This window comes from Homalodisca vitripennis, chromosome 4, assembly GCF_021130785.1.
Source record: "Homalodisca vitripennis isolate AUS2020 chromosome 4, UT_GWSS_2.1, whole genome shotgun sequence".
Lineage (NCBI taxonomy): Eukaryota > Metazoa > Arthropoda > Insecta > Hemiptera > Cicadellidae > Homalodisca > Homalodisca vitripennis.
Window position 1 is genome coordinate 44486590 of NC_060210.1, and position 14109 is coordinate 44500698.

The window sequence follows — 14109 nt, forward strand, 5'->3', positions numbered from 1 at the left end:
TTCAGATCTTCGAATCTTCTGAACCATATTAGAATACATTATGACATACATATTTGACGTATTTATGAAACAGTACATAATCGTGATAACAAAACAACCAGACGAATGGCAAAAGATAATTGCAATAGAAAACTGTAAAAATGAAACCAACAATTTAAATTTATTATGACGTTTTTAAAGACTGTCCATATAAAAGTGTTCTGTCAGTTTCTGTGATCTTGGATTTTATGACGTAATACGAGATTGTTAGCCTGCAATTTGCTTAGAAAATCGATGATTCTTTACAGAAGAAGACTTCTGCTGTGATATAATGTAATGTTGAGGAGCTTTATTCTTAATATTGATTTTAACTATTGAGAGGTATAGAAATTTAGCCTATCAGTGGTTTTATTGTTATAAGAACATGTGTTTCATATTTATTGTGAGGTAACAATCGTTATTCTACTCAAGGTTCCCAAACTAGTTGATACCATGCATTAATTAAACAATATATTGAAATGAAGTGTAATGATCAATAAATTTTTACAATGTTTGTATACAATCTAAGATGAGAATCATCCTATTCGGTATCTGCCACCGGATGAAGAGTCGACCCCACCCAGACTGTGATGACAAACCCACTTTTTCCGCGCATCATTCCTAACCAATATGTCAATGAGCCCGGGCCTACTTTCACATTTTCTATCTGGTCAAACTTTCTCTGATTTACTAATCAGAACTTTTAGTATATTATTCATAGAGACAAACTAGTAGTCAGCAAAAGGGAATTTCAATCCTCTTGTTCTTGTTTGTGGAATGCGACTTTCCTTCGAGCTTTCTTTTAAATTATTAATCCAACCAGCACATCTTGTGGATGACGAAGAAATTTAAGAATTCATAAACACTAATTATTAATGAAATGTATTTACAAAATGAACAATAAGCTAAACTTTAACTAAGTCTATCACTCGAGAGGTTCGAAAATTTTCATTTCAACAGACAGACACTGTTTTCACGATATCACGAAATCTATATGACCTACAGGCATGAAGTTTCATTCTTATATGAGCAATACTGAGTTTGATGATGGTACATGTCACTTCATTAGATCTGGCCGAGCGTTAGCGAATATTCTTACATTGGTCTTATCAGTAACCACGATGGCAACAACAAAAATAGAAAAATAAGTACCCTCCCAATTTGATTGTTTTAACGTTGGCATGAAACGTAAATTAATGAACAAAAATGAATTGAATGTATCATGTGAAAATATCTTCATCCGTACAGTTTAATCTTGCATAGATATGTTCTATGATGAATGGAATTTGGCGGAACTTAACTTTTGTGCCCATTTCTTGTCTCTAAGATTGTCTATCTGTATATCCACCCACAGGACATCTTGATAATAAAATGAGTTATATATATATATATATATATATATATATATATATATATATATATATATATGTGTGTGTGTGTGTGTGTGTGTGTGTGTGTGTGTGTGTGTGTGTGTGTGTGTGTGTGTGTGTGTGTGTGTGTGTGTGTGTGTGTTTAAAAAATGTGCATGCAACCTCATAGAAGCCAATTACGCGACACGTGTCTTGGCGTACTCCTACCTTGTATAATATAAATTTCAATTCAATAAACTGTTTTGCTCAGTTCGTATAAAATATTTTACATCCACATTATTGGTGGAAATAAACCTATACACAATTCCAGTTCAGGCTTTGGTGTCTGTTTGATAAGTGATAATTTCAGTTTTAAACTTGTAAATTGATATGGGGATTAATAATAAATGTGAAACATATTCAGTATTAACTGTGTAAAACGTGTTAATACTTGACCTTTCTATTAGATTTGACGTTGGAGAGCAAACCACCAATGTAATAAATATACAATGATGAGTAAAACATAGTAGTGCAACAGCATGAATGACAACACTATATCGATCTGTTTGTAAGTAAAAGTGCAAGGTATAGTTTGAGTCAAATTTAAATGCATATACCAGACATGATAGTACTGCACTTCTGGAAAGGCGATACCTTGTGCCGTAGCCAAGAAATCTACAAACTGATTCTCAAAGGTCCATTATAGTAACAATAGTTTGTTTATCGTTCGTATAAAAGTTATTTACACCTTAATGATACATCTATACATACATCTAAAAGTTTAGCCAATATAAACAACTAAATAAAGTCGTAACCGAAATCATATTCAGGATACGAAATGTTGCATAAAAACGTGGCGTCTTAAAAATGACTTTTTGAAAATGTTCAGCATTAGACGTTATTAATCTAAATACAGCGTTTCCACATCTTTCCTGCATCACTGCATTTACAAATGGTTTGGTATACTTTTAAAAAGAGATCGTGCCAGTCTAGCATGTTAAAGCGATAATACGATTATAAAACTGCCTGTATTGAATTTATTATTATTCAGAATATTTAATTTCTAATTACTTTTAGAGACATCAAGTTCGTATATATGATCTTCACAGTAATAGTAATTTGTAAATTATTCGCGTGATGTAGAGTGATTACGATTACATATTAAATGTTCAACGAGATTGTGTAGCTCAACTTACATAAATTCGAAACAAGGTCACGCCACTTGTCAGCTTCGCTAAGGTTGCATGCAAAATTTAAAATTTATAGCTCATATCTTTCTGATAGTTAGTGTACATGTGTTACGATGTCACGTTTTAAAATTTCATATGATTGTAGTCAGTTTATTTACACATTTATTTATTCTGTGAATTTCCATGTGCCATTGTGATTATGTATATAAAGTGAGATGTGCCATCATCAAACTCAATGCTTCCTATAAAGAAATGAAACTTCATGCAAAATTCTTTACAGTTTATATAAGTTTGTCCTCGAAATACAGATATCGTGCAGAGAGACAACCAGGCAGAAATGCAAAATGTTCAGCCCCTCGAGTGATAAGCTCTCAATCAGTAAGCGGCGATACATTTGTAGAAGGGAACGTTTTAGCCGTAATAAAAATATTTTGCTAAATTAATATTAAGTATACGTTTGAACGTGTTAAATGCCTAATACTAATTAAGGAAATAAATTCATTTTGTGTGTTTTGTAACCTACTAGCAAAACCTGTTTAGGTGTGCTACTTGTTTTGTTTTACCCACCACAAAAGCGCATTTATACACATATACACAGGCTGATAGAATATAACGAAATATGATACCGTTGGATACAGGTAAGCCACTAACCGATAGGTTCGGGTAGGTTGATACTATGTTGTACTAAGATCTTAAATGATCCCAAAGATAGCACAATAAATATGTAAGAATATTAGTAATTAACGTACTGAAATAAGTACATCTTTGGATAGCAATGGTCTCTAACTGCTTTCCCTATCAAAGGCAGTGATCATTATTATTGCATGTGAAGATATTATTGTGTTTGGTACCTGTGCTAGATTGCTCAGTGCGCCTGTGCGATCCACGCAAAGAGAAGACAGGTGCAAGACGAGGATCAAGATGGTATAGGTGGGGGGAAGCGGACCGGAAATCACGTGACCTTGGTCACATAACCTAGATACCACCAGTTCCGGCTGGGTGGGGATGGGAGTTGCGATCTCCTAATCTTCGTAAACATCTCAATTTCAAACTCAAACCTGAACTTGTCTTTCCCAAAGTTTAGGTTGTATCTTGGCTATTGTTTTTGTGTGTGTAGTCATCTGAAAAAATAGTTTACTTTCTCTTTCCACCGAAGTCTGTGATCAAGACGTCCGCCAACTACCCAATTGTTCTCAAATTACTCTAGTTTGAGACCAGGTCTACAATACTGACTCATGTTATTCAATTTTAAGACCTATTGTTGACGTTTATTGTTCTTAGAAATATAATATATATTTTTAGTAATGCCGTCTTCAAGATACTCCATACAGCTTTCGTAACTTATCCGAATAACTCAAGCTTTATTTCCATAATTTCCTTATAGTTCGTAACTCTTTAAAGCATTCAATTAAAAATGAAAGTATTGCTTGTTATAATTATGGTTTAATATTTACGAGAGCGTTGACGTAACGTCTAAGATGCAGCACTCTGTTACAGGATGAACATGTCTCACAGTCGGCTGTTGCTGTCATGATGACGCGAGGAAGGATGAAGACGAAGATGACGAGACTATTGTTGTGCTTTGTGGCAGTGTGGTGTTGGGGGGTGGTCGGGGCGGGGACACAGGGAGCGGAAGAGTTGGAGTTACTGGACCTGGTGGACTCTCTGTCCAGACAGGACGAGATAGTGGTGATGGAAGGGGTGAGGATTAAGAGGGCGGGTAATGCCACAGTGGAGGACACTGTAGGGGATGGACGAGGAAGTGTGGAGGACCGAGTGTTGGACAAGCTGCTGGGGTTGACGAAGACCCACGTGTTGGACGTGAGAGTGCCAGAGGTGGTCAGGGGTGCCAGACAGCTAGCAGAGAACATGCGTGAGTATTCTAGACATGTCATGGTAACTATCTATCTACATGTGCGCAATATTCCGGCCAAGACTTCTCGACAGCTGCTTTGCAACCGCATGTAGTTAACGTGCCCTGATTCAGTAATTGGACATATACAATTGTAGACATGTAGAGTGCACGTAAATACGATGAAGTGCTGTAGTTTATATCTTTCTATGCAGTCTCATTCCAACGTTAATTTAATCAAAGTACGACAACTACACCAATAGAGGAATTATAAATCAATTATATGCCAGTACGAATCTGTATAAACAATAACAATCTGTATAAACAAGTGGATATTTTACCAGACATAAATGAAGTGGAAGACTTGTGTCACAGTATAAGCACTGTTAATGGCGAAAAAGCAGATTACAGAGATATCAGTATTTATTAAAAATAACTCCTGAAAGCTTCCTTTTTAGAGTGAACATGGAACAGACGTCCTTAGGTTTTTTAAAACTATCATGTGTTCAATTAATCTTTTCCGCATTTTAACACAGGGAGCCACTTACTTTTTTTATTTATGTAATAATAAATAAAAGTTTAAGCAAAATTAAAAATAATTTTGTAGATTCTAAATACACTTTATAATTTTTCAACATTTATTTTTTAAAGGCTACTAATCCAAGATATTGCGATTTTTTAAAATCGCTAGCCTAGTATAAATTGTCGTGAAACAATGAACATTACAGGTTTGTTTGAAGTAGATAACGAATAGTTTGGAACAGGTTAATAACAATCCAAAATTTCAGAGTTGAAAGATGCATATAAGAGTGTTTTAGGCACTATAATATAGTCCCTCTGTGGGTCAGGCACGCGGTACTTGTCATGAGGCAAATTGCTATGAATTATCGTAAGTTAGGATGTAGGACTATGGTTGAGGTGATTTGAGGATGAGATAATGCTTATTTACTTGTATCTCCTCACCGTCCCCAATACGTGAAAATTAGTGTTTACGTTGATGGAGCCAACGTGACTGTACAAGGAAATGTACAGGAAAGAAATTAAATTCCGTTTCCTGTATTTAATAGATAATCCACTTCAAAATTACGTTAACTTCAGAATACCTTATTGTCGGGAGTTACTAAAATAAGACATCGAAGAGACAGCGTGAAGTGTTAATAGTGGTACATGTTACGTGTATTTGGCCTACTCTTTACTGAGCAGTGCATAAAAGACTGGATATTGGAACATACACTGAGCAAATGCTCTTATTCAGGAAATACACTAGGAAAATAATTTAATATGAAGTTTTTAGTATATACTGTGTCCAGTTTTTATATTTCTAGCAAAATAAACGGAAAAAAGAAAATATATTAAAAAGTGATAATATTACGACAGTAGTGGCGCTGATCCTGGTAAGCACTACATGGACCTTTTTCATAATTCACTTCACCCCCCGAGTCCACACTCGGACAAATCCTTGAAAACTTCCTACAACCTATAATGCTCACCTAGCTCCGACTGGAAAGATTCATATGCCTCCATATGAGAACCCTAATTAAAATTTCTAATTAGACGAGATGTAAAAGTAAAACATATTAAGAACCCGCGCAAAGTGATCATGTATGATAACGAGACGATGATATAAGCTCAATGTATTATTGTTACTTAGGAGAATAATTTGAGGAAGCCTCATTGCACTCCATCCTAATAGAAAGAACCTTTGCGTTGCTGCCTGAGTGACAGTGTCATGGACTATTCAACACTGATAAGTGTGGGTAGGGTCCGCTTGCTGTCGAGATCATACGCTACATCCACAATATACACTATCTCAATCGGGGAATAAGAAGAAACTAGCTTTTATCTGCCTATTACAATTAAAGCGGGCAGGGTATAGGTGTCCCTGATTGATAGTGTTGCAAAAACCTTTAATACAGATCAATCAACTTCAAAAATCATCGCCAGTAATAAACTAGACCTCTCGACCGGTTTAACTCCAATTTCTCGACCTATACGGGTTTTGATGTGCCGCTTTGGTCCAGCGGCTTTTGCTATACCCAGTGTAAATTCTACAGGAAGTTAGAAGCTAGCCAGAAGTGAGATATGAATAGAATTCTTGAACACGCCGTCGAATCCTTTTTCAAATTTATAGTAGTGTTAGTTTCCGCTTCACTTTTACCTAAAGTGGTAAAGATTTGCAATTACTGCACGTGTTTGGCTGTGTATAACCTTTCTACCTCTTATTTGTTTTTTTATATTACCTTCCATAATAGCTTTTTGCATAAAAACGTTAAGAGCACAAAACAACGAAAATAATGAACACACAATGGTTATTACTACACGTGGATGTGCACAAGATAATGTTTTTGGGGCGGCGTGTACACAAGGTTGTAGAGGGAAGTTCACTAAGCACAGCACGGGAACAGATTGAGTCGGTTCATTCCCCAACCACTTTATTCGACTACTTGACTTCTGCGCATCTCGAGGTCACCGGTCATGCTATATCTGACGCAAAGTACAACAAACATTAAAGATACAGATACAAATTTAAGACCTAAACTCTACCAGAAATGAACTGCACGGTAAAACAAGACGTCGAATCACTTCCCGCAAATCCAATGAACGATGAGAGAATATTATAGCTCTTGTCGGAACATGACCTGAATTGCTTCAGGTACAATGATCCTTGGCAATTCTCGACCGGTTTCGACCTCCTTGGTTCTCTTCAGGCGAATGTAGGCAAAGTTTAGTGGAAGACTGATTCACTCCGAGAGCTAACACCCATCCCGAGATAGAGTTACTTTTGAAACCATTCGTTCGTTCGTTTCGAAAATCGTTTATGACACTTCACATGAAGAACACGGATCAGCCAATTTAAGTCTACGTAACAAACAATATCGCCTAGAATAAACAAGCGAATGAACCAAGTACCAAACGCTCCTTTATATAATTGTGTCACCTCAATAGACATTCTTGACAGAATTGAAAAAGTCATAGGTTATTAAAAAAAACACATATTTTTAGGTGTATTGAAAATATTAAAATGTAGCACTTTTTTACAGTTCGGATATTCATCCAAGTCATTATTTGTCTGCCCGTGCCATATACAACAAAATGTTCCAATATTATTCTGTTTTGGAAATTTCTAATTTTGCAATTACTTTCATTGATCGTAACTCCAAAAATGACTGCATTCCAAAAATGTTACTAATTATCACTCTTTCTCTCTTTAAAAATACAAATATTAGGTGAATCTGTTTACAACCCATAAAAATTCTTCTTTTCTAATCAAAATTACGAGAGTAGTTTGATAAGTCTGCGAAATAAAACTGCTTAATTTTTTTGACACACTTCACCCTAGTCTCCTTGTATGCACTTCATCAAACGCTATTATAGCATGTTGATCCCTTCCGAATGATAGGACTTGTCCAAGTTTACAAAATAGCCATTTATTTTTGATATTATCTCCTCGTTTGAATGAAATATTCTTTTCCCGCCAGCCATTTCTACATATTAGGGAACAAATAATAGACCGATGGAGCCAATTCTGGAGAATAGGGAGAATGTGGAATGATTTGGAACCCCAATCCCAATAGTTTTGTAGCCGCAACTGCTGAGGCATGAACTGATGCATTGTCATGATGGAAAAGGACTTTTTTGTGGGGCAGTCGTGGACATTTTTGCAGTTCGGTTTTCAAACGATCCAGTACCAATGAATAATATTCACCAGTAATGGTTTTACCCTTTTATAAATAGTCGACGAACATTATTCCTTGCGCTTTCCAAATAGACGGTTGCCATAACCTTTCCGGCCGAAGGAACATTCTTTGCCTTTCTTGATGCGAATTCCCTCTTAGCAACCAACTGCTTAGATTGCTCTTTGATCTCAGGATTATAGTGATCTATTTACGTTTCATCAACAGTGACGAAACAACGCTTATGGTGGAACAGCTGCAAACCGTGTTTACAACACTTTACACGATTTTGTTTTTGATCAATCGTGAGCAATCGCGGCACTCACCTTGCGGACATTTTTCTCATGTCCAAATATTTATGCAATATACTCGTATTATGTAGCCTACCCGTTCACTCTAGATGCCACTTATAGCAATCTCACGCACCTTCACTCTTCAATCACTATATCATGGATTTTTCAATGATTCCTGGAGATGCCCACCTCAACAGTGGACGCCCTTTAACGAACATTCAGCGTCTTTTGTACTCTATGGCCAGACCGAAAATGACGAAACCACTCTATAGACTGTTTTTATCGAAGGTGGAAAGTCACCATAGTATTTATCAAGCTTCTGTTTGGTTTTTCCGAGGCAATTTGCCTTTCATATAGTAATGCTAAATCAACACACGAAATTCCTCTTCGTTTATTTTTGAAAAACCACATGACTGCATGATTCTAACGAATGTCAAATACAAAAACTAGACTGGTGAGGCAGAAACTTGGTGTGCATCCTTCCAAAAAAGACAACGCGACTGGCTTCGCTAAGGCTGCGTGCACAGTTTCTAATTTGTAACACATTTAATTCTTGAAATGTCCTGCGGAAAGATATACAGACAGACAATCAGAGAAAAGAAATTGCCACAACAATTATGTACAGTCAAATTCCATGGTTGGACTTATACCATCACAGAACTCATTTTTGCCTATTGTAGAAACGAAGTTTCATGCAATATTATGAATTGTATGGATAGACTCTTTCTCCATATGATACATGATACATCAAAATGTTTTTCATTAAGGTAGGTTTCATAGCAATGATCAAATAATACAAGTTCCGGTACGCTAAGAAGAGCACTACCACGCAAAGTGTGCTGAAATGAAATGCTGTCATCAACTGTTCCTCTATATTATGTTTTGTTTTACTCTATGAATAAAAATTTCACATAATCAGATCACATTTGATTTTTGTTTAAAAATGCATGTATTCTTCTTTTTTGCCTTTGCTATCATAGCTATCCATAAGACTAATCTAAAAATATTCGCTAACGCTCAGCCAAATCTCATGGAGTGACATGCATCATCATCGATCTCTGCGTTCCTCATATGCGAGTAGAAATGAAGTTCAAGTCTGTATGTCAGTTCGTTTTTGAGATATTGTGCGGACAGACAGACAGACAGAAGAGCAATTTTCAATACCCTCAAGTGATAGGGTTTGCTAAAGCTCAGCCAATAATTAATTAAATATTTATTGCATAGTTAGTAGGATACAAAAGAACAGATCAATTAAATATTTCTTAAACATTCATGTTACAGTTCTTTGTACCAATTTTAAGTATATTTTTTAAATACTACATATTCTTAAAGCAATTTAGTCACAGTTCTAAGTTTTCGTGTGTTTCTTTTTGTTATTTTAGTATGTAATGACTTTTATGGATCTACATCCAAACAGAAAGTAAAACGTTACTCATACAAACTTCCTTATATTCTTACAACACTGTTTGGTCTTTGATGTTGTGATGGTAAATCGTATATGCTTGTTGTTCCTTTGAGAAAAGAAGTTTTCAGTGATTCAACAACTACTACGTGGGATGTGCAGTACCAGAAACATTACAAGTTTTTACATCGCCATAGGTTACCGAGTACATGGTGATTTCATTGGTGATGAGACTCGATATAAAAGCTTACCGTAGTTGGTATTGGGCCCAGTATGTTTTTGTCTCAAATACAAAGCTTAATTAACAACTTGTACTACGAAAGATGGAAGAAAACAGGTTGCAAAATGCGCATAGAACACATACATTCAAGCACAGAACTGTTCTTTACGCGCTGGCCAAGGAATTATTTGAAATTAATTTAAGACAAATTACTTGTTTTTTAAAATGTTTAATATTTAATCTGAAAATATATTTTGATTTCCATTAAAATAAAAAAGATTACTAAGGTAAAATTTCTTTATAAAAAAAATACTTCATTTCAACCGTAGCATATTAATAATTCTATGAATAACAATTTCTGTAATAAGAAATTCCTCAAATCTGTAACAATTTAAGAACATATAAATCTACGTTAACCTAACAAACAATTCAAGTGAACACTTAAGATTCTTACAATCAGCATCATTATGATTTAATCATTAAAATTAAGCAACAATCGTTACATAGTGTTGACTAATTGGGCACTGCAGGACGTGACATTCCTGCAGGCTCGGACCTGACTGTAATCACCAAGTCGGACCACTTGGCTAACGGGAGACCGTTGGCTGGAGGCCTGGCTAATCCACTCGCTACCGTGTTGTTGGAGGTCAGAACTCAATATAAGGAGGATACTCATTGCAAGTGTATTGAAACATATTTTAGGAAGTAGCCAGTCGCTATGAACTCTTCGGACTTGTGAGCCATGTGGAAGATCTCATCAAACAACGTACGGAATTGGATCAGTGAAGAACCACGTGCACAAAATATTAATAAAAGTACTTAAGTCAAAAGCTTTTTTACACGTACAGTTATCATTTTTACGCCTTTTGGCGTAGTTAGGATCCCTAAAGGGAAGGTCTTTACCCGGGGATATAGAACGAGCCTAGCAAAAACTAATGCTTACAAGCTTTATTGGGTAGGTATGGATTCATCAAAAACAGTTTAATTGCTGTATGGCTGATTAATTTTTCCAGTATTTTTTCTCTTTGATTATACGTCGTGGTTGAGACTGTAACCACTCTTTTGCCTATACCAGTGTTCCAATTTCAAGTTCTAAATGCCTAATCCATAGGGCTCTTCTATATTGTAGCTGCAATATCAAAAGGATGCAATAAAATGAGTAAAAATTACATCAGTGAGAGCTCTGCGAAATTTTCGACAAATCTTTTTTAAAGATAACAAATGTTTTTATCGTTTGACATCTGAAAATGTGACAGAAGAACAACAAGACAAGAGAGTAAAGCTGACGAAGAAACCCTGAACAATTGGTGTGTGCTGGCGGCTGTCGAATCATTTATAATGTTATCACTGATGATGATACCATCACACAGAAATACAACTGCGTAAGAACTTGTGGTGTTAGGTTTGTTTTAAAATGAACCGACTCCGACAATGCCGAAAATATCACGGTCAAAGAAGGAAGTTTTTCTGTTTTCTTTAGAATAAGTTACATTTTAGCAGGAGTTGCAAGTGCAGAGGAATCACAAAGTGATACACCCTACGATGGCGACGAGTGTTGTGGAGGAATTGGAAATTTGTAAAGTAATGGTACACCGCAATTTATGATCTACACACTGCTTTACAAACGTTGTACAATTTCCAACATACAAGACAACTCAGTACTCGACTTATTAATAAATTAAAATATTCTTTGTGAATTGCAGCTATATTTAAGATATATAAATACAGGGTATAGAGTATTTTGACTTAATTCATACTGAAAATGGTCCAGTCCTTTCAATACTATCTTATTCAAATTGAAAACTGAAGGGTTAGGTAGTTAACTTATACGACTCTAAAGTGTTACACTGGGACAAAAGCATTTTGCTGTGACTCTCCACAAGACTGTTAACGGTCTCCAATTGGTTATAGTATACAATCCCTACTTAAGCTCTGAACATAACCGGCTCACTTGATCATTTCCAGAAAATTGTGGGCTCAATTAAGGGTACTTAGATGTACATGGTTGTCTAGATGTCCAAGTGGCCTTTAATTGGTTATAATATTAACCCCTATGTACGGTTCTGAACATGAAAAAAGGCATAAATGGACAAGATATACAGCATATTTGGATAGCAAGATGACTAAAAATTTCTATACGTCACTTCGATCATGGATACAATAGAATTCCCATGTTTGCAATAGATTCACTCATGTTCCATTAAGCTCAAAATTCATGAATACCTACAAAAGTGTTACTAATAGTATATACCTGCAACTGAGTTGTTCCAACTCAAACCCGAGTTAAGTAATTCTATTCTTCATCTCCACACCCTATCCTTTCTCACTGGAGTAGGCCATTAAAAGTAGATGCCTGGATCCTGTGCTATCACTTATCCAGACTCAAATCCCTAGGAACCTCATCCATTGCCTATTATGTTATCTTTAAAGATATTTAACGAGGGGAGACTATTAGTGAAGGAAGCCGTCCTCTGAGTGTACATAGGAGCGATCAATGGCTCATTGAGGAATTGCACGTAGGCAGCGTCCGTGACGGCATCAACAAGACGACACGAGGAGAGAGTGGACAGAGGGAGGGGACGCCACAGTGCACGCAGGCCGGGAAAGTAGAGCAAGGCTCAGGACTGGTCCTCAGGAGCCGACAACCGTCAATTACTCAAGGATGATCAACTTCCTAACCTCTCACTTCCTCAATTTCAAATTGAGGAAAAGGTTCCGTCTGGTGTACCATCCGTATTTGCAGTTGCAATTGGGTTCACAATTAAAGGAGCTATGGCGGATCTATTTATTATTATTATCCTCTCTGTTATTATACTGCTGCACGCCCTAATAGCACGAAATTGTAATCTTGAAAGTAAAATTCTGAGTGACCTTACATGTCAACCACGAGAGTTCTCTGAAGCTCTCAAGAGACGAAAAGTTAATTTAAGGGATTTAGTAATATAGTCGCCGAATGCGGCATTCATACAAACATTATCTGATTCATCCATTTTGCATAGGTCCCTGTCCCAAATGTATGTATCGCAGTATACAATTTAAAAGTATGTTCTGAAAAGAATTAAGTGCTTTGAAGACAAAACTTTAAATGCAAAGAAAAGTTTCTTCGTGGTAAAGAGATCTTTGAAAAGAAATTGGTGGTTACATTATTTAAGTAAAATTATAATAGTCTAAACTAATTGAAAGACAACTGAGATTTGGAAACAACACTCCAATACACATTGAGAAGATAATCTGCTACTCTTATGAGTATTTAAAACTGGTTATTTAAAACGAAAAGTTGTTAACAGAAGTACTACTTTCACTGATACTGATTATACTACTACTATCTTAATTGTTAGTCAGACGATTAGTCATTATTATTAATTGTACAATTCCCCTATATCATGTACTTTTATGAAATATATTACCAAAAAAAAGTGAAAATACACAAGGTTGGAATACACCACGCGAAGTGTTTGTAACAACCTTCACTGAGGTTGCACGTGAAATTTCAGTCTATAGCTCAGATGTCCAGGACAGACAGACAATCATACTGAAAATATATTTTTACAAACACTCTTCCTCCCTCCGGTGGACAAAACATAGATTTGCCATTCTAGTGAGTAATGAGCTTCAATGACGCTCTGCCAATTGCTACATCATCATCATAGAGTCCATTCTTGTTTAAAATATACTTATGATACTTTCCTCAACATAGTGAATAGTTAGGCTACAGATGCTACGATGTTATGTCAAAATGCTATAATCTAGTAGTCAGTTAGTTTACAATTTTATTTGTTCTGAGATTTTCTCATTGTCCGCTAATGTCCGCTAACGCTCAGCCTTAATAGCCATGCACCATTTGTTACTTTCCAGCCCCTCACAAATGATAGACTTCGCGCTAACGCACAGTCAATACAACTTATTTTGTTATTTCCAGATACAAATGTTTAACTTTGAGTTTTTAGTAATGAATTTTGAGTATAAAGTGAAGATTGATGATTTAAAGAGTTGTAGCTCACCTATTCCTAGTTGTGACATTTTGGCACTTATTAAATAAATAACACAACGATACATAAATGCGATACCTCAATTGCAACTGCTATTGATTTTAGAACTCATTACTTAGTTA

General features: G+C 35.8%; 1 protein-coding gene across 1 annotated transcript in view; it reads left to right on the forward strand.

Moving 5' to 3' along the window:
• LOC124359246 overlaps positions 1-14109 on the forward strand; it is a 54640-nt gene that overhangs the window by 9923 nt on the left and 30608 nt on the right. The window contains exon 2 of the mRNA XM_046811835.1: positions 4055-4430. Within this exon, the coding sequence (XP_046667791.1) occupies positions 4088-4430 (343 nt within the window). The 5' untranslated portion in view covers positions 4055-4087. The remainder of the gene's footprint in view (positions 1-4054; positions 4431-14109) is intronic.